Source organism: Vicia villosa, linkage group LG3 (assembly GCF_029867415.1).
Source record: "Vicia villosa cultivar HV-30 ecotype Madison, WI linkage group LG3, Vvil1.0, whole genome shotgun sequence".
Classification (NCBI taxonomy): domain Eukaryota; kingdom Viridiplantae; phylum Streptophyta; class Magnoliopsida; order Fabales; family Fabaceae; genus Vicia; species Vicia villosa.
Window position 1 is genome coordinate 2,657,218 of NC_081182.1, and position 25,824 is coordinate 2,683,041.

Below are 25,824 nucleotides of genomic sequence, written 5' to 3' on the forward strand. Positions count from 1 at the left end.
CCTAAACTTAAAACAAATAAAAAAATAGTTTTTCTACCTTTTGTTTTAAGAATAAATGGCATATTATTTAATAATAGGTTACAATTTAAATTCCATGTTAATTATTTATCTCTTATTCTAAGCCTTTTTTAATAAAAAAAATAAATAATGAACTTTTGTAACGTAGTCATATTGCAATCTATGGAAACTCATTTTTAATCCATGACTACTTGTATACTTCATGAATTTCAGAATTTGTTTAGATAGACTTAAAAATTAAATTATACATTGCATTTCTTGATTTAGGTGAAACACCGCTCATTTTTAATGTAAACACTTGTGAGAATTTTTATTCCACGTTGATTACTTTTTAAATTTGATAATTTTAAATTGTACACTAAATAAAGTACATTAACTTCACCTCCATGCTTAGTTTCTTGTAAAATCATAAAAGTTAAATTCTCAAAATTGTATTTTTCATAAATCATACAAACTTGAAATTGTTTAAACTAGAAGTTTGATTGTTCACAATCTTTGAATGAAAAACAATGATTCTTTTTATGTTTAAACCTTGTTTACATTTTTTTTTTGTAAAACTTTTGTCCGAGGACAAATAAAGTTCTAATTCTAAGTGTAGAGAATTGATAAGTGCCTAAAATGAGTTTAAACTTTGTAGTATAATCAAGGTTTTTACTAACTTATTTTGAAAAAGATCACATAAAATCTTTAATTTGTGTATATAGTAGAAGTAGTAGTGTATAAGATAAGTATAAGTACTATTATGTAATTTCCAACATATTGTGTAGGAAAAAGATCAAAAGTTGATCAAGAAAATTCTCCATGTGAATCAATCAATTGTTAGGCATTTAAAGAGCTTCAAAGGTTTTTGCAACAAGGTAAATTGTTGAGGCAAGAAAGTCATCTCGTCTAGGGAATCAAGGAGGTTTTAAATATCCTACGATCTTAGAGGGAAGATGAAAAATTAAAAGTAAAAAAAGATAAATATATCTAATTTCGTTAGGTAAGCCATACAACTCACCTAACAAAATAAGATGATTCTAACACACACGTTGTCAGGGGAGCCACATTTCTCGTAATAAAATTACTCTTATCAGAAACTATATATAGGGAGTCTTGAATTAGACTTGAGAGTTCATTATCTTAAATTAAAAATAGATAAACCCAAGAAGGAACCATAGATATCAAAAGGCAAGGAGACTTTCAACCCTATGGATTTAAGTTTGTATTTTATTTTCATCTTCACTGCTTCTTGTAAAACTACATCAATCATGAATTGTTAAGTTTTTTTTATACTTAAAATTAGATGTAAACATTATGATTTTATTGTAAATACTCTTGGTATAACAATTATATGAAATATTATTTTTTGTATAATTGATATTATTATTTTTGTTTTTAATATTTTTTCGATACTAAACTCCAAAATTGATATTTTGATTTAGAAAATTCAAGGAATAGATTTTCTATTTAAAGGACATAGAATAACAATGTTTGTAATTTTTAACCATGAGGAATGTGATTAGATTTACAATTTTATTATCCACTATTGGATCGTAAATTACTTAGAGAAGAATCATAAATCATTAAATTCAATAGATTTCACATTATTTTCTTAAATGGAAGCGTACGTCAAGGTGGAGATAAGCCTAGAAAACTTGAAATCATATAACAAAATGATGGCTTGCTTAAAAATATCAATTGACAAAGTCTAGTTTGAGGCACATTTTCTTAAACTTTGAGAAAAAGTTATTGTACTTTTATATTCTTTTAATTTACAACAAAACCAATTTCCCAATTCTCCTTAGAAATATATATAGATAATACACAATAATTTGATACTATAATAAGAATTTTATCATATATCAACTTTATGTATTTAACCAAATTATAAGTAAGAGTTGAGTTTTATGTCATTGAGTTATGAAAAAGATAATCTAAAAAAAAGTGATCACCCGAGAGAGTGACTCATTACGGTTGATAATAGGGATTGTTATAAGATATATCTACAATTTTTTACTTTAATCAGAAGGAATGATACGAGACATAACTATTTTTTTCCTTCTGCCAGGTGAAATGGTGATAAGGGACACCAAAATTTTCTTCATAAAGCCTCTATTAGAGTATTAATTTCTTTCAACACTAAATGTCTTTCTACACGTGTTACATGTATTAAAGAATAAAACTGTTCTTTTATATATTTGGTATCATAAAAATAAATAGAAAGGTCATTGTTCTTCAAACAAACTTGATTTTAACAATCTCTCTTCAAGTTTTTTATAATGACAAACATATATTCTTTATATAAAATAAGTTCGATTGAAAAAAGATATAAAGTTAGAGGCCCCACTTAAATTATTCATGAGTATTACAATAACTATTTGACTTATACATACTGTGAGATATTGGATCGAACTCTAGTATGGCCGAAGGGTAGCTTCTTGGTTCGACAGGGTTAAGCATGATGTCGAAGGTTGTTCACATGCTTGTGTCGAAGATGCTAGGGTTGTTAGCATGTTAAATTAGGTTTTAGTGTTTAAACCCTAATTTGTTAAGTTAGCTTGTTTATTAAGTTGGCTTGTGTAATGGGCCTTGTGGAAAAAGCCCATTAGTTAGTATGTTAGGTTTTATTATAAATAGCATACTAGTCTCTCATCATTGCTAAGCTGCAAATCCTAATTTAGGGTGAGAGAGGTTATTTGTTATTCTTGTAAACTTGTAATCTTGTTTTAAGAGAAAGTAAAAGAATAGCAGTTATAACCAATTCTTGTGTTCTTATTCTCTTCCCTAATTCCCTATTATACTTTGTTATTGGTATCGTTTTTCACAACAAATTGGTGCGGTGAGCGTGGAGAAGATGCCGTCAACAAAGTATGAGATTGAAAAGTTCACCGGAGTGAATGATTTCGGTCTGTGGCGCTTGAAGATGAAAGCCCTACTGGTTCAGCAGGGTTGTTTGGAAGCGTTGAAGGGAGAGGCAGCCATGAATGCTGCATTAACGGCAGCGGAGAAGACGACTATGATTGAGAAGGCACACAGCGCAATTTTGTTGAGCCTTGGTGATAAGGTTCTCAGGCAGGTATCAAAGGAGACGACGGCATCAGGGTTATGGGTGAAACTTGAAAGTTTGTACATGACCAAATCGCTGGTAAATCGACTCTACCTGAAGCAAGCTTTGTATTCATTCAAGATGATTGAAGACAAAGTATTGGCTGAGCAGTTGGATATGTTCAACAAGCTGATTCTTGATCTTGAAAATATTGATGTGAAAATCGATGATGAAGATCAAGCGCTGTTACTATTGTGTTCTTTGCCTCGATCACATGCTCACTTCAAAGAAACTCTCTTGTATGGAAGGGAGTCCCTGACGTTTGAAGAAGTTCAATCAGCCTTGTACTCTAAGGACTTGAATGAACGAAAGGAGCATAAACCTTCGACTGTTGGCGAAGGTTTGGCCGTTAAAGGAAAACTCTTACGAAAGGATGGTAAGTTCGACAAGAAGAAAGGCAAAAGCCAGTCGAAGTCTTACAGTGGCGAAGCATCTGGCATTCGATGCTACCATTGTAAAAAGGAGGGTCACACAAGAAAGGTGTGCCCTGAACGCCTGAAATATCATGGAGGTAAGGATAATGGCAACGCTGCCATTGTTCAAGATGATTTCGAATCATCTGATGTTCTTGTGGTTTCAAGCAGTGACTCTAAGAGAGAGTGGATTATGGATTCAGGTTGCACTTGGCACATGACTCCAAACAAAGACTTGTTCGAGGAATTATGTGATCAAGATGGTGGATCAGTATTGCTGGGAAACAACAAGGCTTGCAAGATTGCAGGTATTGGATCTGTTAGATTCAAGCTCCATGATGAGTCAATAAGGTTGTTGACTGAAGTCAGGTATGTTCCTGATTTGAAGAGAAATCTGCTTTCTCTTGGTGAATTCGACAAGAAAGGATATGTTTTCCAAGGAGAGAAAAGTATCCTAAGAGTCATGAAGGGTTCGAAGGAAGTCTTGAGAGGCGTGAAGAAACAAGGCTTGTATACCCTTGAGGCTGAAGTTGTAAGTGGTTCGACAAATGTTGCATCCACGAAACCTTTGTCGAAAACTGAAATCTGGCACATGAGATTGGGCCATGTCAGTGAAAGGGGTCTGGTCGAATTAGGGAAACAAAATCTGCTTGGTGGAGACAAAGTCGAAAAGCTGAAGTTTTGTGAACCCTGTGTACTTGGAAAATCTTGCAGAGTGAAGTTCAACAAAGGCAAATCAAGAACACATGGATCCCTTGATTACATCCATGCTGATCTTTGGGGGCCTGCAAGGTGTTCATCACATTTTGGGGCAAGGTATTTCCTATCCATAGTAGATGATTATTCCAGAAAATTATGGGTATTCATCCAGAAGACTAAGGATGAAACGTTTGAGAATTTCAAAAGTTGGAAGACTCTGGTTGAAAATCAGACTGGCAGAAAGGTCAAGAGGTTGAGAACCGACAATGGCCTTGAATTTTGCAATGAGGCATTCGACAGTTTTTGTGCTACCTCTGGTATTGCAAGGCATAGAACTACTGCAGGTACTCCACAACAAAATGGTTTGGCTGAAAGGTTTAATCGAACTATTTTGGAGAGAGTTAGATGTATGTTGACTAGTGCGAGGTTAAAGAAGGTGTTCTGGGCTGAGGCTGTTGCGACAGCAACATATCTGATAAACAGATGTCCTTCGACAGCGTTAGATATGAAGACACCTGAAGAAGTTTGGTCGGGACATCCACCAGATCTCGACAAACTGAGAGTATTTGGCTGCATAGCCTATGCTCACATTAGGCAAGACAAGGTCGAACCTAGAGCTCTGAAATGCATGTTCATGGGATACCCAGAAGGAGTCAAAGCTTATAAGCTATGGTGCCTAGAGCCAGGTCACAGGAGGTGTATCACCAGTCGAGATGTTGTTTTCAATGAAGCTGAAATGGCTTTTAAGAAAACTGATGATGTTGGTCGAAGTACAGAAACATCTGACGAAGAGCTGGAACAGGTAGAGATTCCTGTTGAGGTGGAGCATGTTGATGCTGACTTGCATGTCCCTGATGAAGTCGAAGAAGAAGCAGAAGATGCTGAGGAAGTTGAGGAAACTGACGATGACTACCTATTGTCGAGAGATAGGTCGAGAAGAGTCATCAAACCACCTCAGAGACTTGGGTATGCAGATCTTATAGCTTATGCATTAATCTCTGCCAGTGAGGTTCTTGATGATGAACCTAGAGATTATAAGGAAGTTATGAGAAGTCAAAATAAGATTGAATGGCTGAAGGCCATGGATGATGAGATGAAATCTCTTCATGATAATCACACTTGGGAACTGATCAAGAAACCTGCTGGGGCAAGGTTAGTCAGCTGTAAATGGATTTTCAAAGTTAAGGAAGGAATTGAAGGAGTGACGTCGAAAAGATATAAGGCAAGGTTAGTCGCAAGGGGTTTCACTCAAAAAGAAGGTGTCGACTTCAATGATGTGTTTTCTCCTGTTGTGAAACATAGGTCCATTCGAATGCTGCTTGCCATGGTAGCACAGTTCGATCTTGAACTGGAACAGATGGATGTGAAAACTGCGTTCTTGTATGGTGATCTAGATGAAACGATCCTGATGAGGCAACCTGAAGGGTATGTCGAAAAGGGGAAGGATGATTATGTGTGTAAGTTAAAGAGATCCTTGTATGGGCTGAAACAATCTCCTCGACAGTGGAATAGGAGATTCGACAAGTTCATGGCACGCATAAGTTTCATTAGAAGTCAGTTCGACCACTGTGTTTACTTCAGATTTCGACCTGGTAATTCATTTGTTATTTTGTTGCTTTATGTGGATGATATTCTCATAGCAAGCAACAGTGTCGAAGATGTGATGAGGGTGAAGGCTGAACTCAATAAGGAGTTCGATATGAAGGATCTGGGAGCTGCTTCCAGGATTCTTGGAATTAACATTCGAAGAGATAGAAAGAAGTCGAAGTTATGCCTATCTCAAGAGGCATATCTACGGAAGATTCTTGAAAAGTTTGGTATGTCGAATTCGAAGCCAGTTGTGACTCCAACAAACCCTCAATTCAAGCTGAGTATTGATTAGTGTCCCAGTACTGATGTGGAAAGAGCCTATATGAATAGCATCCCATATGCTAATATAGTTGGTTCTTTGATGTATGCTATGGTTTGTACTAGACCCGACATAGCTTACGCAGTCAGTCTTGTAAGCAGGTACATGGCGAATCCTGGAAAGGCTCACTGGCAAGCATTGAAGTGGATTTTAAGGTACATAAATGGATCTCTGAACAGAGTTCTAATTTATGGTGGAGCCTTGGGTGAAGATAGTAAAGCAGTAATAGAAGGATATGTCGACTCTGATTATGCAGGTTGTATGGATTCCAGGAAATCTATTTCTGGATATGTTTTCACTATGTTTGGCACAGCAATTAGTTGGAAAGCAACACTTCAGAAGGTTGTTGCTCTATCAACCACTGAAGCGGAGTACATTGCATTAACTGAAGCTGTGAAAGAAGCATTGTGGCTTGAAGGTTTTGCGAAGGAGCTGAAACTTCAAGGTCGAGGTATCACTGTTAAATGTGATAGTCAAAGTGCAATACACCTGTCGAAGAATTCAGCCTATCATGAGCGAACTAAGCACATTGATGTGAGGCTGCATTTCGTCAGAGGAGTAATCGAGCGTGGAGAAGTCCAAGTGCTGAAGGTTTCGACTGAAGACAATGCTGCTGATATGATCACCAAGACATTGCCGAGTTGCAAGTTTTTCCACTGTATGCAGTTGATAAAGCTGCATGAAGAAAACTAGTGTGTTCCCTTGATGTTGTAGAGTTAGATCCAAGGTGGAGATTTGTGAGATATTGGATCGAACTCTAGTATGGCCGAAGGGTAGCTTCTTGGTTCGACAGGGTTAAGCATGATGTCGAAGGTTGTTCACATGCTTGTGTCGAAGATGCTAGGGTTGTTAGCATGTTAAATTAGGTTTTAGTGTTTAAACCCTAATTTGTTAAGTTAGCTTGTTTATTAAGTTGGCTTGTGTAATGGGCCTTGTGGAAAAAGCCCATTAGTTAGTATGTTAGGTTTTATTATAAATAGCATACTAGTCTCTCATCATTGCTAAGCTGCAAATCCTAATTTAGGGTGAGAGAGGTTATTTGTTATTCTTGTAAACTTGTAATCTTGTTTTAAGAGAAAGTAAAAGAATAGCAGTTATAACCAATTCTTGTGTTCTTATTCTCTTCCCTAATTCCCTATTATACTTTGTTATTGGTATCGTTTTTCACAACACATACAATCTCTTTAAAAAAAGTATATATATATATATATCTTCTAATAGCTAAAAAAACTTTTTGAAAGATATCATCTCTCCTCTAAACAAATACTTGTACCTCTTTTATCATCAAACAAAAAAGATTAAGAAAAATTAGAAAGATACTAGAATAAATGCCGAAGAAAATAAAATTTAGAACAAATAAATAGCAAAAATAAAAATTCCATTGAATAAAAATTGCGTCACAACTTACAACACATAATCTAAGTATAACAGAGAGAAAATAACAAAATATAGCAAACACAGAGCAAGATAAAAATAACGTGGCTCAGATTGTTTCTTTAAAATGTGGTCTAAATGTTCTAGATTTGGGTTTGCTTGATGATTCATCTTCCTATTTGTTGGGTTTTTGGCTTGGACTTACTGGTTAGTTTATTTCATTTGATGATTTGTATATTTTTGAAGTTATATCTTATCAAAAAAGATTTAAACTCACTCTTAGAAATAAACATCTCATAAGCAACATTGGGCGAAGAAATACTTGTAAAGGGTAAAAACTCTTCAACCTTTGTCGTTATAGGGGATAAAGACTGTCTTGTTTGAAGGGGTACACAACCTTTCAACTAAGTTGAAGGTGAACTAAGTAATTTAATTTCTATTTAGAGATATTGAGTGTTGATGAAGGAATGTCAAACTCCCTTATAAGCTAATAGTGGGAGTTATGCTTGAGAAGCTTTAGAAAAAAGTTTCAGACAAATAATTCTAGATGGATGAAACTTTGAAATAAAGAAAATGTAGTTCAAAAGTTAGTAGAGAGAACTTCATTTTAATCGTGGCATTTTTTATAAACAATCTGCACCTAACAGAATTTGAACCCGAGACATTGAAAAAAGCATACTCTTAAGACTCAAACCTTCATCACTAGGCCGCACAAACACTTAAATGCGGTTGGGAAGACAAACATCTATGATAAGAGCACATTTAATGGTGGCATACTAAAGTTAAGTGAAATATGATAAACTCGATTTCTAAAATGGTTTATTTTAGAGGAAATGATTAAGTATTCATTGGAATCAATAATATTTGATATCAAATAGTTTGAGAGTTACCATGCTATTGAATACGCTATCAAATATGTTTTTGAAATTTATGTGGTGAGGTATTTAGAGATTTAAGAAATATGTTTTGGTACGTAATAAGAAGACTCTAATTAAAATGAGGAAATAGTATTTAGTGCTAGGTATGAGTGGAAAGATAAAATGAGGAAATAGTATTAGGATGTTACAACATGCCACATGTATAGTTTTATACAGTATTTGAGAGCTCAAACTCATATGCTTCTTGATGCCTTAGTTAGAGAAACTATGAGAAACAAATCAAAGCTTGCAGTGAAAGAATTCTTAGAGAGTATGGATCAAAATGAATGTCGTGCACTCACTTATAAAGGCGGGAAAGAAAATTATAGTGCAATGTTTCCCATCTTGAGGCAGTGAATGCAATGAAAATTCATCTTCGCCATGTAGATACGATGCATAGATTGGAAATTGCGGTGTTTCCCATCTTGGGGTAGTGAGTGCAATGATAAAAAATAGTGAAAATTGTGTGAATTGCCTCACGATCATATAAGATTGTGGCGCGATGAAGACTCCAATAACTTGTTGCCAAGTGTATTAATGGATATATTGTGACATGATTTGACAAAAAAATTATGGTGCGATGTTTCCCATCTTGGGACAGTGAATGCAATGATAAAAAATAGTGAAAATTGTGTGAATTGCCTCGCGATCATATAAGATTGTGGTGCAGTGAACGCAATGATAAAAAATAGTGAAATTTGTGTGAATTGCCCCGCGATCATATAAGATTGTGGCGCGATGAAGACTCCAATAACTTGTTGCCAATTGTATTAACAGATAGATTATGACATGATTTGACAAGCTAAAATTCTAGTCTATAAAAGCAGAACATCAAATCAAAAGAATTGTTTGAAATTTTTTGAAAGATATTGTGGCTACAAGGTTTCAAGAGACAGAGTAGGATTTTACACCATTAAAGCTTATATTTGATCTTTGATTCATATATAATTTTTTAAAATATTTATCTATTGTTAATTTAATTATAAGTAGCTAATTTTCATTGGATTAGGCCTTTAGATGAAAATTCATCTTCGCCAGAGCAAGGTTTCTATTGAATTTTCCCATCTTCGCCATGTGATTTATTGAGTACCAATCTATGCAATTTCCAATCTAGTATTATATTCACTTAAGATTGTGCTTAATGTTTTAATATATTGAAAAATGTGTAAATTGAAATGTCAATTGATTACTAACCATAACTGTTGAAACTCGATCTAATTTAAATATTCAAAAGATGCTAATTTTAGGCATAATTTATTATCATATTGTGATATTAAGAATTAATGCTCTTTAAAATCTTTTCACTTATTAACTCGCCTAAGAAATTAGAATTTTGTAACTAAATGAGAGGGTTATGAGGCAAGACATTGGTCTTAATTAATTTTTTAATTCATTGATACTAGATAATAAATTGTAGTAATTAGATGCAACTACCAATCAGTAAAAAATAAAGGATTTGAAAAGACTAATCATCTTTAATCTATGATCTCCTTTATCTATTTTATTTATTTTATTTTATCTCAAAAAAAATTCAATAGAAACCCTCATTTTACTAAGCATAATTATTATTGATTGATTGATTGTTTAATCAACACATTTCTTATAGATACGAACTTAAAATATTATTACTTGTCAATAATTTGGTACATTTGTCATTTAGTCCATCAACAATAAAAAAACCCAACGAAGTAGCTAGTAGGATATATGCCATTGCTTCATGTAACATATTCATGTAATTATTTAATTAACTTATAATAATATTGTATTCAATTTCGTTTACTGATTAGTATATGTTGATATTAGTATGAATCTGTCATCATTTTCTAAATATTGGTGGATTGGAGTTTGACCGAAAGTACACTGAGATTGAGCCTCGTGCCAATGTCTTCATTATGAGGAAGTGAGTAATCATAGTTATATCAAGAGCGTCATGATTGTCTACTACCGCATGATATGGTGTTCAAGAATTACATCCTTCACCGAGTCACATGACTACTATATGAAATATTCTCTTTTTTTGTTGAATTAGATGTTGATTGTGTAATTCCCTTCCTAAGTGATTACTAAGCCAGTTTGGTTACATATTCCCAAGCATCATGCCACCTATGCTCCCCTATTCTTAGTTTAGGCCAGATTGATCAAGGGTATTCTCTGTACTTGAACCATATTTTGTTTGTTGTGGACTGAGGTGCCACGATCCTGCATGGATGAGAAATTGTATAAGGATACATGAGATGTTATTATAAGATATCATATCTCTACTGATTCTCACACTAGAAGGACAACTACATATATCATCTAAAGAGAAAATCCTTGTAGAGGAGGGTGGCATTGTAGGTGATATAGACAAAACATGCGTGCACATATGAGACTTGGCCACCGAGTTACTATCTCGTGAGACTGAATATGAGGGCATATACACTATTGTTCAGTAGATTTTGAAGGAAACAAAGACTTCCTTGCGGATGTAGAGGAGGGCCAGTATTTTTCATGTGACTCAATATGATGTATTTTTTTTAGGATCATTTCGTTTGGAATAATTTTTCCTTTGTGTACAAAAGCATCATGTATTCAACTTGAAATGTAACATTATATATTATTTTGAATATTTTTTGGTTAAATTATTTTTTATGTCATTTTAAGTTATTGTTTATGGTGGTACTGGTATAATTTAAAGGTGTTATTGTAAACTAATAAAATGAAAATGTTGTGACAAATAGTCCAGTATCATAGAATCCAAAATCATTCTAAGAGGATTCGCTCTGATTATTAATTTATAATCTAAACTCATGCTTATGGTATTTTGCATATTTTGGATTATATAAATGTGTCAATTAATTGAATTTTATTGTATGTTATAGATTTCACCGACACTTTTGGTGGAGCACATAAACTTGTATAAAATGATGTGTTTGGGCCATTTTCAATTCACATCAAAATAAATAATGAACTTTTCTTACTCATATCGAGTTATAATGAACTATGACCTAGTTGCAGCTTACTACAACAATGAGACTCCTACCAATTAGTCAAGAATCAATGTTAATATACTAAATTGTATGAACCAAAAAATCAAATGAATATGTGTCATAATTACCATGACATAAGAAGGGTGATCAATGTTGAGTATTAACGTCTTTTAGTCGACAATGATGAACATATTCAGTTCACCAACATGCAATGTGAAATGACAGTGGTCTGAGAATCATGTTTTTGTTATTTGGTCATTATATTACCAAAAGGAATATCAAGTTAGATTTCATATTGGTTAGACCTGTCCATGATTTACATTATAGGTTTATTCGTCCCGAGACATTTGATGAGATCGTGACATGTATGGTTGAACTTGATGAAGAAGTAACTAGTTTGTTTGATCTATGATATTGTTTGTATTTAATAAATTGATGTTTTCAATTATTCAAAACTTATTGTCGGTATTTAGCATGTAATTCATTGAATTTTATCCGGTCTAATAGAGTGTTTACGTTTATTATAATTTTTCATAGGTTCAACTATTTCGAATTCCATAATCCATATACTTCAAAAATACGCTCAAAATTTTAAATTTTAAAAAATAATTTTATCGAAGTAAATAATTTTCAAAATGTTTCTAAAGTGACACAAAAGATTCACTTTCTATATAGGTTAGATAGATATTAAAGTGTAAGTATGATAAGACACCACATGTTAACATAAATTTCTCACAAATAAAATATAGGTTAATATTAAATATGCCTTAAGGACACACATTAATAATCTATTTTTAAAAATAAAAATTGAAATACATGCATTCAATTCCTTATAATTATAAATATTAGTTTTTAAAAATAAACCTTAAAAAAAGAAAAAAGAAACAAACAAAAAGGATAGAGACAATATATCTAACCCATCAAAATTACAAAAACAGTAATTATTTAAACCAATTTTTTTAAAAAATAATTATCTCAAATACATTGTGGTAAAGAAGTCACCGAGTGTTATAATCCACAAAATGTCTTGTATGAGACAATTTATCTACACTCGTATTTTCTTTATAAAAGATATGAGAAATTTTTAATCTAAATAAACTAATAAACAAATAGTAAATAGCGTGTATGTTATTTCTCCAACCAATCAATAACTTTCAAAGAACTAATTGTTTATTGTAGAAAACTTAAATTACAAGATTTAAATCACTGTATAATTGATTATTCATACCTTAGTTGAAACACTTTCAAAGAAAATACAGAAATGAATATACCACCACATTTTAAAGTCTCTTGGATTTCCTCTAGAATTTTCATTAATATTGAACTTATCAATTAAGATTAGGCCTAATTCAATTTTTTTTTTTTAAATTTAACACCTGCATTTTATATCAAATGCCTCAATAATTATAAAATTCAATATTGAATAATAAATACGTTGTTTGAATCTGAACCATTGGATGTTAAAATAAATGATGGAAATTATGTATGAATATTTTTTTTCTCTTTCCTACATCATTTATTTTAATAATAGAGGAGAGAGAAAAAAAGATTCACACATAATCTCTACCATTTATTTTAAAATCCAATGGTTCAGATTCATTCTCACATTCTCATATATATATATATATATATATATATATATATATATATATATATATATATATATATATATATATATATATATATATATATATATATATATATATATATATATATTGCGATTGTGACGTAAGTTAAGTATTAAAGTGCTCATGCACGCTTATTTTAGTGAGTAATTATTCGAGCTCATATTTATACTTTTTTATTAATATTTTTACTTTGATCAAATTACCATCTCTACGAAACATCAATTTTTTAACGTTGTTTAATCTCTTTATGAATATAAAGATTGCTTTATTCGACACAATTTTCTTACTTTTAACTTTTGTAGAAGATATCATTTTTGTCTAAATTATATATTTGAATCTCTATGTTAGAATATTAAAACAAACATCATTTGTCTACATCTCCATTAATTTAATTTCCTAGATATGTACAGGGGGTTTTAAAAAGTAAAATAAATAATTTTGATACTGTTATCCAAAGACCAAAGTATATTTATCCGATAAGGATAGATCTCCAATTTTTGAGTACCAGGGCTTCATAGTTTAATTCAATATGTGGAGATTATGTGTGAAAACCTCATCATTTAAACTCATAAAACCCCTCAATTTAAAAAATACACAAGTGACTTTTTAGTGAGAGATCCCTCACATAACTCCTTAATGTTGATTTCCAACAGAAAATTATATAAATATGAGTACTTTGTACCATCGTCTCCAGTTATATTTCAGAGATAAGCTGTATCTTTCTAAGACCAAAAGATAACTTTTAGTGGAAATTACATAGCGTTATCAATATACTTGAAAGTGAACACAAGATATCTGTGCCCATGTCAGGAAAGAAGTTCCAGTTACATGTGGTTGATAGTTTTTCCAGACAAATTATTTTAAAGGGAATAGAACCAATATCTAACTATGCACATGCAGCAGCAATTACAGGCTGCACTACAAAACAGACATTTTTTCACTATAATATACAAGTCAGGTCGCTAGGAACTTAGTAAGCGTGTGTTTGGTAACCCGTTTGAAAGGTATTTCTCGCGTTCCTATGCAAAGAAAACGTGAAAAAGTAAGAAGCTTCAATTTGGAGCATTGGCCAGACGTGCGTCTTTTGGCCTCTTGGACGCGGAAACAAACATAGGCTAAGTCTTTCACGATTAAAATTCGGTCCTGTCAACAACACAAAATGAAGTCGTTCACAATACATCAGATCATCACCCTGGGTTATTACATCCAAAGGCAACCTCAATGAAAGATCATTAGTATAAAGTCCATTAGCTTTTGTATTAGTGGCATGATATATTTCAGTAACTGCTGGGATGGAGCCATTGGCAGTGCAGGTGCAGTTGCCAAGAGTTTCCTTAGTTTCAGCTATTACCATCACCGTTGCCTGTAAGGAAAGGTACTGATTTCATGAACTGATCCAAATTATCAAAGCTACTTTATGCCATTTATATTAATTTAATCGTCATAACAAAACGATCAAAGAATCGGAGAAAAAACTAACCCCCAAGAGAGAACAGAGTCATTTATTTCTGATCCCACTTTCTGCTTCTGGAATCTGACCTATACAGAACAGTCAATCAAGACACTAAAAATAGAGGGATTATTCATTACCTCAATCACATCAGATATTTAACCAAATAGCAAAACACTTCTATGACTTCAGTCATGGGAATTTCTAAAATGAAAAAATTAAATTCTAACAAGAGGTCTCAAAAACAAAAAAGTGGGCAAGTTTATTGTAATGATTATATTGAGTGTGTTGAGGTGAAAGAACACATTGAAGTTGTAAACTGAAAACGCATCATTCTGTATTGAAAAAAGTAGCAGAAGAGCCTCAGCTCTTTTTGTCAAAACACCTACAGATAGATACAATGATGATACCAATTTCTACAAGCATACAAATGATGAAACCATACTTTTCACCATTTTCTTCCTTGGTGACGAGAATCGCTTCTTGTTTCAGATATATGGCGATGCATAACAACAAGGTTCCAATTTAACTTTCTTAATTTCACGAATAAAATGATGCTAAAAACTAATCTAGGTAAGACAAGTTGCGACAAAGTGTAGTTCATCTTAGAGACCGCATATATGGGTACACTAGAACTAGATGGTTAGCTGAATCTGTATGCTCATCACACAATGCAAACATATTCTTTGCTCATGAGGACATGTGAGTATGACAAAAAATGGTCTCTTTCGATGTAAAGCGAGAAAGGTATAGATGGATTAATTGTATCTTTCATTGTAAGTCTATTTGAATTAAATATCAGTCAGCCATGTCAAATGAAGCTTATCACAATGACTTTAAAATTGTAAAAATTTCAGAATATGAAAGCTTAACCTTTTATGCTACCAAGAGTAATGAGTCCACCAAGAACATCCCTGAACTTGGTCAGGACAAGCCTTTCCTGCTCTGCATAAGTATCTGAGCATCCATCAGAATTGGAAGACTTCTGAATCATGTTATGTTCAGTGTTGTCAATTGCAACTCCATTTGCAGAAACATTATCGAAAAATATCACATCCTGTTCATCACACATCAATTCAAGTGTTTCCGGTGACAATTGCATATTACGAAAGTCAATATCAACTGCAGCTGTTACATCTTTATTGGCATGATTCTCACAATCAGGCTTGACAACTTTTCGACTGTCTTGCAACGATTGAACTGATGAAGTAGAAGCTTCAGATTTCCTGGTCTCTATTTTTCTAACTTCTTTCCCTCTCATTTCTGGAAAATGCAATCGATCTCATACATCATGTGAAAAAGTAAGAGATGGGTGAAAATCTAGAGACTTGCAAAGAAAGACAAAAATATAGGAAGTGTAAAAAAATATTGAAATATAAGTGTCCTAGTAGGCATAAAATTTGAAAAATTCGCAAATGAAAACAAAATTATTCTCAATCATTCACCAAACAGTATATAAATTAAATTATTATAAGATAAGATGAATATCCATGTGTTAGTCAAAACCTGCATTTTTCTTTGTAGCTTCTCCGGAGAGAACAACTAAAAGTGAACAAAGATTCTTCACATTCTGTGTCTGGAGGACATCAGCCAACACAGACCTTCAGCATAAAATATTGTTAATTCTAATGTCTTTTTATTCATATTTCAAGCATGATATAAACTAATCACCTAATGATTTGAAAAAATCTCATACCTGTATGTAGATCTTGAAGATCCGGGAATTATTGTATTGGCAGTGTCAGAAACAAAGGAAGCTGGCGGAGATAAAGGAGATGAAGTTGTGGGATCAAATTCCTGATTATAATTCAAGAAAGAAAACGTAAATATTATTAGTTGCAACTGGATGCCAGAACATGGAGAAAACTGATCAATAAATTAACAGGGGAAGTGACAAGAAATTGATGGCTCCAAGCGATAAAAATAGAATTGAGAAGTTGATATATTTGGTCTGCAGTGACTATTTATATGAATGTTATTAGTACCTTATTAGTTTCACATGTTTTCAAATCCAAACACGCTGAATTTGAATGGTGACCCTACAACAGAAATAATAACTAAATGGTTATGAAACAAATCCAAGTAAATCCTATTAATAATGCAAAGAAGAAAGCACCTGTTGGTATTGACCAGTCATGTCAACAGTTTGATCTATGAACGATTTGCCAGAAAATATTTCTGGGATTTTTCTCTTTTTGGGTGTTATATGGGTTATATAGCTGGAGGGTCCAACTGCTCCACTAATGGCCGCATTTGTTGCCTGTCTGATTTGTATTAGTCTACAGTCTTCTTGGAAAACTGCTCTTCTTTCGTCACTTCCTTCAAAATTCTTGCAGTCCATGCATTTACAATTTTCAGAGCAGAGAATATTGGCTTGGAAACACTCACAGTACTTCTTAAGGCAACCTGATTTCTTGCAGTGACATCCTTTATTGTGCTTTCCTGTAACTTGAGTTTCAGACACTTCCTCCTGAGTTTGTTCAAGACATTTATGTAGCACAAGTAAACTAAAATATTAACTAAATCCAGAATAGTTATTAAAATCACAAATTTTCAACTTAAAGACTGATGCCAAATACCAACTATAAATATTTGAGGGAGTTGAATTGAATTACTAACCATAGAAACTTCTGGTTTTAGTGGACTGCTTGCAATTTTTGGTCTGAAAGCATTTGGATTTCTTTCCAGAGTTATTCCAACTGCCTCCTGTCGGGCAGCCTCATTGTCCACATTATTATGACAATTCAGACAGTTGCAACCATCACAGTAGATCCCAGCTGCAAAGCACTCACAGTACCTTGTAGTTTCAAAATTAGCTATTGTTGGTTAAGGAAAGCACAAAAAAGCATGCAAGATGTTCAACAATAGCATGGTCATGTGGTAAAATACTCTTGATGGAAGTTTTTCATACAGAGAAGATAAAGTACTTACAATTTAAGGCATCGAGAATTTTTGCAGTTACACTGTTTTTGTTTCTTTGGAGTATTGTCCTTTAATCCTGCATTATTCTGAGGCTGTGATCTAGGAGACTCGTGCTTTCTGAAGGATGAAGGATAATGAATGCAGTCACAATAAAATGAACATTAGTACAAAAGTTCTTGCTGTGAAGCAAAATTCAATCAGAGTGAGAGATAAAACAGTCTTTTAGATAGGACTCTTTAAATGGACAGATGAAATTAATAATGTTTTTATTAACAAGTATAGGTCACTTTCCTTTCATGAAAACTAATGGCAGCTGTCTAGTCTATTTGGTAATTGCCTAGTTTAGTGAAAAATTTACAACTTTTTTTTCCCAAAAGTGCAAGCATTACTGTTTTCACTATTTAGCCACACACAGGTTAGATTATTATAACCAACCTCACAATGATCGCATGCAGATACAACAAACCAAGTTAGATTATTAGTGAAATGAACTATTGACTACAATTGGTAGGAAATTCAGACTTTCATCCCTAATGTTCTTTACACTATTACTTATGCAACCATCTACCTTTAAAAAATCTCCACAAATCATGCTTTTCACACATCTAATCAAATTACAGACAAGAAGCCTTGTCTTCAATTAGAAGCTAACTTCCAGTAAAAGCCTTCTGTTTCTTATACAATCTCAACCTATACTAAAACTCTGAACATGCAGTCCGCAAATCCTAGTTCAACTGACAGAAGCCGATATTGTGTAAGGTTGTGTGTCTAAGTTTCTGGCTCTTATTACCACTTCGTCTAAGAGGAAAAAAACTCCAAACATACATCATTAATAAATCCAATCCAACGTTCTAACTGAATATCGCTACACTTTAACATCCGAAAGCTGCTTACAAAACGTTATTTCATTTACCTCTTCACCGGAAGTTTCTGTGAGGAGTGCTGTAAACGACGGACAGGAGAAACTAACTGTGACTGCGGAGATTGTAAATGTGACATCACCGGCGGAGACTGTGACGTTCTCTGCTGTTTCCACAGTGGCTGTAAAGGTAACCACGGCCGTTGACTTAATGACTGAAAATCCAATGTCAATTGCGCCGGAGAACGCGACTGCGTCGGCGACTGTAGAATAGTTTGCGACTGTAGCGTCGGTGGCGACAATGTCAGGTACGCCGGACCTCCACATACGGCAGTGAAATCCAAGTGCCTCGCAAATCTCCGAGAAGCTAAATCCAGCGTCGTTTCACTCTTCTCCATTAACGTTTCTTCTTAAACCTGAAAAAAAAACGATCAACGCTAAACAGATATCGATCTCGTTAAGCTCTGATTTCAAATTCAAATTACAATGTATGAATCTTAAAAACTCGCCGTTTCGAATAGAGTTTCCGAAACATGCGGAAAAGAACATTTACCGTCCGTTACGGATTGAAGTTCTGGATGCAAAGAATCGACGACGATTGTGAGAGAAAAAACATGCAGAGAAGAAGAGGATTGACGGTGGAGACGGTGACCGGAGAATTTGTTGCGGTGAAGACTCCACCGTGGGAGTGGGAGTGATAGTGGTTAGTGAGTGTCGCTGGTTTCTCTCTCTCTCTCTCTCTCTCTCTCTCTCTCTCTCTCTCTCTCTCTCTCTCTCTCTCTCTCTCTCTCTCTCTTTTTCGCTTTTGAGATTTTGAAATTTTTATTTATTTAAGTTGAAACTTGAAAGGTTTAATTTAATGGTTGAGATTAGCTGGAGAAGTTATAAATGTTTTGAATCCGTTGGATTCTGGGAGATGGTACCGGTACTTTTCGAGGAAGTAACGGAGACATATTTTGGCGCTAATTATTGAACCATGCTACAACAAATGGACTAAGAATTTTTCTACTAATGGAGGTGTTTATTAGTTTTTTAAAGAAAACGGTTAAATATATTGGTCATCCTCCTAAATATTTTATATTTTAATTTTAGATTTATAAAATATTTTCTTTAAAGAATGATTTTTTACAAATTTTATCCTCACTTTTGATTCTTTCTATTAAAACAGTCGTTAATTCAATCGTTAATTAATAAACAGTTGTTAAAATCGTCGTTAATTTTGTCGCTAAGTTGTAAGAGAGACCAAAAATGTAAATGAAAATTTTAGGAAGACTATTTTTTGAAGGAAATTTTTTGAAGAATTAAAAATGAATTATGAGAAATTTATGAGGATCACCAAGAGGGCGCGAGAGATTTAACGCCTTGCCTAAAGGACTTATGGTCTCATCATTCAGGATCAACGTAACTTAGCATTAAGACTTAAAAGTTCGGTCGGTCTGGTCCATCATGCATATCACAAGAAACTTAGAAACTAAGAAACTTAGGGTTTTGGGATACTATGACGCCCTATGGCCTAAAAACACTTTTCCATTTATAAAAAATGTTTGTGTTTGAGAGACTGTGTAGTGTTATATTTGTAGAGGCCCTGACAAAGACGGGTTCTTGACAGCCCCCAGGATGTCGCCCTCCAAGAGGTATCGCCCTGCTTCCAAGCATCCTCTACTCCCCCAATTTTATGAAAACGCGAGAAAGGATGTTTCTTGGTCAGAATGAAGTCAGAGTCTGTAGTTAGACCACGTCCCTATAGAAAATAGGGATTTAACAGTCTACCATTGACTGGGTGGGATGTGATCTTTTCTAAGAAACCATAGGCCTAAAGGCCTCTATGAATACTTCTCACCTAAACGGGAGAGGGGCATATCATAACTTATGCATTCAACACCTAAACCAATATGCTTGCATAACATGGTTTCTCACCTCACGTGAGTAAAACTTCTAAAACCACTATAAAACTACCGTACATGCCTTCTCGTTACCAAGGTCAATCCCTAACCTTTACAAACTATTATAAACCTATTAAGACCTCTAAATACCCCTTTCCTCTACATGAAGTAATATATAGAGAGATAAAGAGAGAATTATATATAGTAGAATCCACCTTATCAAATTAGATTCTTTGTTTATAAGATAGGTGTCATACCCCAAAATTTGCCTTCCATATTCCATTTACAATAATTCAAAGTTCAAGATTCAATTCCAAAGCCTTGCTCAAACAATCCCAAGATCCACAGTCAACTGATTCAAACCTGAAGGTCAACTACAATCAAAGCATGATTCAAACCTATGATCATTGGTCAAACATCAGGTATAGAGGTGCATAACCATCATTTGATCAAAGATTGATCATGATTCCATTAATAGAAACTCAGAGATGAACAAATACAAAAAGGTTCAAATTAGGGTTTCTTAGGAGAAAGTCAACCCAACTTTGACTGGGCATAACTTTCACATGGAACATCAAAAATTCCCCACTCAAAGCCTATTTTGAAGGAAATTGGATTCTCTACAACTTTGTCTCTCACAAGCCAAGGCTAGAAATGATTCATTTGAGAGATACAGTGCAAAAGATTACAGGTCATTTTCAGGCATCCTCCAAAAGCAGTTTTTTGTAAAAGAGGATATGATCAAGATAAAAGATCCAAGTGAAAAATATATTCCAAAGTGGATTGTAGAGGACTCCTTGAGATTTCCAAAAAGTCCTAGAACTCCCTCATAGCTAAAAACTTGAGTGAGATATGCTTGGTCAAAGTAGGGTGATTTTGGAGGACCAAATGTGAAATAAAGGAGGTCTAAATTGGATTTCTTGCAAATAGACCTATCTTTTTATGATTCAATCTTGGTCCACAAGATATCTATGTTATCCAAACCACATGCCACGAATTTTAGCCTTTTATTTGATTTTATATAATTTTTATTTCATTTAAAAATAATTTAAAGTGATATAATGGAAAAGAAAGTCAAATATTGAGTAAAAGGATTCACATGGATCAATTTCAATCAATATTTATTGCAAATTTGCAATATAATTTCGTGCTAATGTGATTGGAAAGATTAATGCGAAATTTGACAAAAATAGAAGGTTTCCATTCAAAGTTTCAAATCAAATTTCCAAGCTTGGCAAGATTTGATTCAAAGGATTTTTGGATTGTTTTGGTTAACCTAATTCACTCCCCTATAAGTACATAACATAGGGCAAACGAAAGAGAAAAAAAATTCTGCTCAGAAGCATACGTTCAAGAACCAAAATTTTGTCAAAAAAACTCAAATTCAATTTCAAGGATTGGAAGCGTTTCAAAGCGGTTTAAGCATTGCCTTATGATCCTTGTGACTTTCTGAATCTATTGGGATCATCACGCGGCTTCAGCAACCCCAGATTGATCTCCATTTAGCCAAGGTAAGTCACTTGGAAATTTGGATCGATGGCCATAATATATGCATCTTCATGTCAATTTGTGTGCGTATTATGATTTGTATGTGTGTTGCGAACGTGTACCATTCTCTAATTGAAATTCTGGGCAAGATTAGCACTGATCACCATTGTTGGCCGTTAGGGTTTTTAGAGCTTGCAATTAGGGCTTTTTGTTAGAGTGAAAATAAAATCAAATTGAAGGTCTGGTAGGTTTCGTACGGTCTAGACGAAGCATTTAGAGGTGTCGTGAAAGGTTTATACGTGCATATGCTCGATTCGCTGTTTTCCAGGTTGGGTTTGCTACGAAGAAAAAAAACGTAGCTATTTGGTAGCTATTGGGTCTGAAAATTGCAGGTTGAATGAAGACGATGATGGCGTGGCATCAGGGTATTGGGTGTTTTAAGTTTTCGCGCGCGTTTCTGGCTAGGGATCTGATTGTTTTATTTTATCTAATGATTGTATTTTGTAAACGCGTGAAGCGTTTGGCTGGTTGGCAAGGTGAAAGAGCATTGAGTAAAGGGACGAGGGTTCGATCCCTCGCTCCCATGTTATTTTTATAAAAAGGTTTGTTCAGTTATCCCATGCGCTGCCAATCATAAAGTCTACCGTACACCCTTAGTGCTTGTCCATTGGATCAATAGCCATCTTAGATCTAATGTACCCAGATTAATACCTATATCATACACTCCCAACCAGGCCACACTGAATAAAAACCCTAATAAACTAAATAATTTTAATTATTTATTTGTTTAAATTAAAATGCTTTTAAATATATTCATTAATATAATAATAATTTTTTTTAAATAAATTATTATATGATATTTATATTAAAAGTTTCAATTTGTTGTTCGTGCCGATTAAACCGATTAATCGCTATGGACAACAATAATTTTAATTAAAATGCTATTTAATTAAAAATGCAATTAAATTATATTTGGTTAAATGGTTGCAACTATCTTATTAGTTGTGATGATTAACCTCGTCTTTTTTTCTAATCCTAATTCGTTATTCTTTTTAATCGAATCAATCGATTATGAGGGGTAACGATACAAATTAATCATAAAAATATCCTAATTCGTTATCAGTAATAATCAAATCAATTGATTAAAATTGGTAACGGTGCAATTTCAAATCTGTTAACTATGGCGATCGAATCTATTGATCGTTGCGGTTAATAGTGCAAAATTAAATCAGGGTTGTACGCCCAAACCTCAGAACACTTTTCAAATCTTTCAAAACTTCAATATCAACTTACGGGTTTTTACTCTAGGCAGTTCAAAAAGCCTTCAAACCATCTCAAATCAAATTTCAACTCTAAGGGCGTACAACCCTTCCCCGAACTACGTTGACTCTGATTCTCCATAAGGAGATACGTAGGCACTTGGCAACAAGGCGAGTCCCCTTCCCTAAAATCTCAATTTTTCCCCTATTCACTTCCTTAGCTATAAACCTTAATAATTCTAGCCACAAACCTTTACTTTAAAATGCAAACCTTAGGAAAGGGTTGAGGGTGCCTAACACCTTCCCTCGACCTGAATATAGTATCTTACCCCGATCTCTTAACTGCGCGAGGTTTCCTATTCGCCTTGGTAGAATAGGTGGCGACTCTAAACATTAATTTTTAGGGCAAGTTGCTACAATAGGGTATGTAATTCATAGCAAACGAGAAATCGTTTATGGAGCTAATCTATTGACAACTTAACCAAACTATAGAGAGTTAAATGTCTAGTCATGATAGCACAAAGTTGTTAGGATCCCTTAAGTTTACCTGTCACTTATGTTTAGCTACCTTGATTGTAATTATAGTATCCTCAACGAATTAAAGTAGGTCATTTATAACTCTTTAAATAATTTAGCTAAATTATTTTAGGATATTAAAAGTAGGGGTGGCAAACGGACATGTTCGCCCCGTTTAGCTCCGCCTCGCTAAAACCCGCGAAAAAATAGGGTGGGATTGACATATTTGAGAGTGCGGTCTAAAACTTTGCTTCTAAGGGCAGAGCGGAGAAGGCCCGTGGACATTAAATTTTTTAGGCCTAAAAATAGTAAAATTGTATGAAAAAATTCATATCTGTAAAAACTAAAAAAAAACAGGGGTGAAGCAGGACAGACATGTTAAAGAGAGCGGACCTAAAACCTTACTCTGCTGACAAAACGGACTTTCTAATTAAAAGGAAGCTAAGTACGTGTTATATGAATTTTTTACTAATAAACCCACTAAAAAATAGTTCACACCATATTATATTTATTTATTTTCTTCAAGAAAGAAAACACATGATTTGCAAGAAGAATCAATTAAAGAATGAAGAATAAATATTTATTTATTATATATTTTGAATGAAAGTGAAATTGATGATCATATAATTCCACTTATATATTTTACTTTTATTATTTTGTTTTACTCTAAGACGAGACTGCCGATTGAATTCCAGAGACCGCCTCTATCATACGGTTGTGTTTAACACATTACAAAGAATGTTTTACTTTGAGGAGAAAAACTTGCATGGATACACACATAAATTACTTGTTATGTTTGTTTTCATGCAAGTATTTTTCTACTTTGAGATAGTCTTACATTAACATCTTTAAATGCAAAGGAAGAGTTATCCTATTTTTTATTTTATTTATATTTTACTAGATCAATAAATTATTTTTTGATGAAAATGAAAGGAATAAATAATAGCTCTTAGATTAGATTATACGGCTGATATTAAAACAAATTGTAAGTGATGCATGTGATTTCATACGTAGACAATTTGTTCAGAAACTACCAAAAAACCAGAACACGTGTTTATAAACTAATTACCGTGTTAAATTTTATCCATAAAAACTTATGTCATCCATCTTCATTGTTTCATTTTAATATTTAATATTTTTTCACAGCAACATTTGTTAGAGGTACCCCAAATTTTCTATCATATTGGTTTAAGCATTATCCTAGGTTAAACATGAGCAGTATAAGCAAGTTGATAAATAAATAAAAATTAAAGACTAATTAGTAATTACTACAAAATTAGAAAAGGGGCAAAGGGGATAAAATAAAGGATCTCTTTCTTCTTTCATGTTCCTCAAGGTGTTTTAGGGGTTTAGTAGCTTGTATTAGAGGGCGTGAAATGTAAGCATTTCTCTAGTCTTAATAATGGGTCCTCTGTCTGATTGTTTTGCATTTGTAGTCTGCTAATGATACTTGAATCTTAGGGGAGACTAATGTTGATAACCTTTGAATTAGGGGAATCCTACATCAATCTCATCTCCAAAAAGCTTGACTCTTGGAATAATAGATATGTAAGTTTGCATGGCCGGACAAGGGGCTCTCATAAAATTTGTCCCTAATTCGATTCTTGTCTTCTACATTTCTTTCATTACAATGTTGGTTAAGGTTTGGAAAAAGTTAGTTAGACTTTAGAGGACTTTTGACTACCCAACTTTCTTAAGAAAGATTGTAACGATAAAGGATCTGGAAAATATGACTGTCTTTCTTTTTTTTTGGACGTGGTTTCTCAGTAAGTCTTTTGGCTACTCTTGCACTTTCTATGACTAATGAGTAACTCAGAGAACCTCTCCTGTTCCTAAACTGATAGAACTCCGAAGGTTGTTTTACTAGATTCAAGATGTTGTTTTACATGAGTGGTGGTATTGTATCTTGGTTTTTTACTTACACAGATAGCAGCTCATTTTCTAGTCATTAGGTTGTCTTTTTTTATTTTTTTACTATAGTGCTCTTGTTTTTCTATAATAGTTTTGTTTGTTCATACGCCTTTTGATTTTGTTCTCATTATTTTAGTGGATTTTTTTTTAGCACTTCTAATGTCCTCGTCTCCTCCCTTCTTAAGAGGGTGTTGTTAACTCTTGTATCATTATTTTAGGTCGACTCATTTGACCCATTATTTTTGGGAGGCTAGGACGAGGTTTTTGATGCAATGCTTTAAGTTGGTCCACCATGTTGAACCCGCTTTAAAAATTGGGCAGGACGAGTTTTGTATGCGGGCATTTTGTTAAATTTTTTTTACTTAGAATAAAAGTTAGACAGTCTATTGAGGAAACCAATCCACTATTTTTTATCTTTATTAATATAAAAATTGAAATTCGAATACTTACATCTAATAACACTTTAAATTGGAAAACTTGTTTTCATGTAGTTTCGTTTACAATGACAAAGAATGCAAGTT

At 33.5% G+C, this 25,824-nt stretch overlaps 1 protein-coding gene across 5 annotated transcripts; it reads right to left on the minus strand.

Annotated features, from left to right (window-relative positions):
• Window positions 1–13,734: 13,734 nt before the first annotated feature.
• Window positions 13,735–19,013, minus strand: LOC131660057 (protein tesmin/TSO1-like CXC 5). Of its 5 annotated transcripts, none has more exons than XM_058929184.1 (11): window positions 18,800–19,013; window positions 18,301–18,662; window positions 17,397–17,504; window positions 17,085–17,262; window positions 16,582–16,935; window positions 16,451–16,504; window positions 16,162–16,262; window positions 15,972–16,066; window positions 15,339–15,728; window positions 14,496–14,554; window positions 13,735–14,378 (listed from the first exon to the last, which is right to left on the minus strand). In XM_058929184.1, exons 2-10 carry the CDS (start codon window positions 18,642–18,644, stop codon window positions 14,514–14,516), a joined length of 1,665 nt encoding a protein of 554 aa, XP_058785167.1. In that variant the 5' UTR covers window positions 18,645–18,662; window positions 18,800–19,013; the 3' UTR covers window positions 13,735–14,378; window positions 14,496–14,513. The 5 variants fall into 5 exon arrangements, with proteins under 5 accessions (XP_058785167.1, XP_058785164.1, XP_058785166.1 ...); XM_058929181.1 differs by having other exon boundaries at window positions 14,496–14,549; window positions 15,339–15,746; XM_058929183.1 differs by having other exon boundaries at window positions 13,735–14,367; window positions 14,495–14,549; window positions 15,339–15,746.
• Window positions 19,014–25,824: the final 6,811 nt, after the last annotated feature.

Excerpts from the sequence above, each read along its gene's own strand:
- LOC131660057 (XM_058929179.1), bottom strand. The coding sequence starts at position 18,644 with ATGGAGAAGAGTGAAACGACGCTGGATTTAGCTTCTCGGAGATTTGCG. Across the intron at positions 16,067-16,161 it reads TCTTCAAGATCTACATACAG|GTCTGTGTTGGCTGATGTCC; the intron begins GTATGAGATTTT and ends TTTATGCTGAAG. Across the intron at positions 14,555-15,338 it reads TACTCTTGGTAGCATAAAAG|GTCAGATTCCAGAAGCAGAA; the intron begins GTTAAGCTTTCA and ends TGTTCTGTATAG.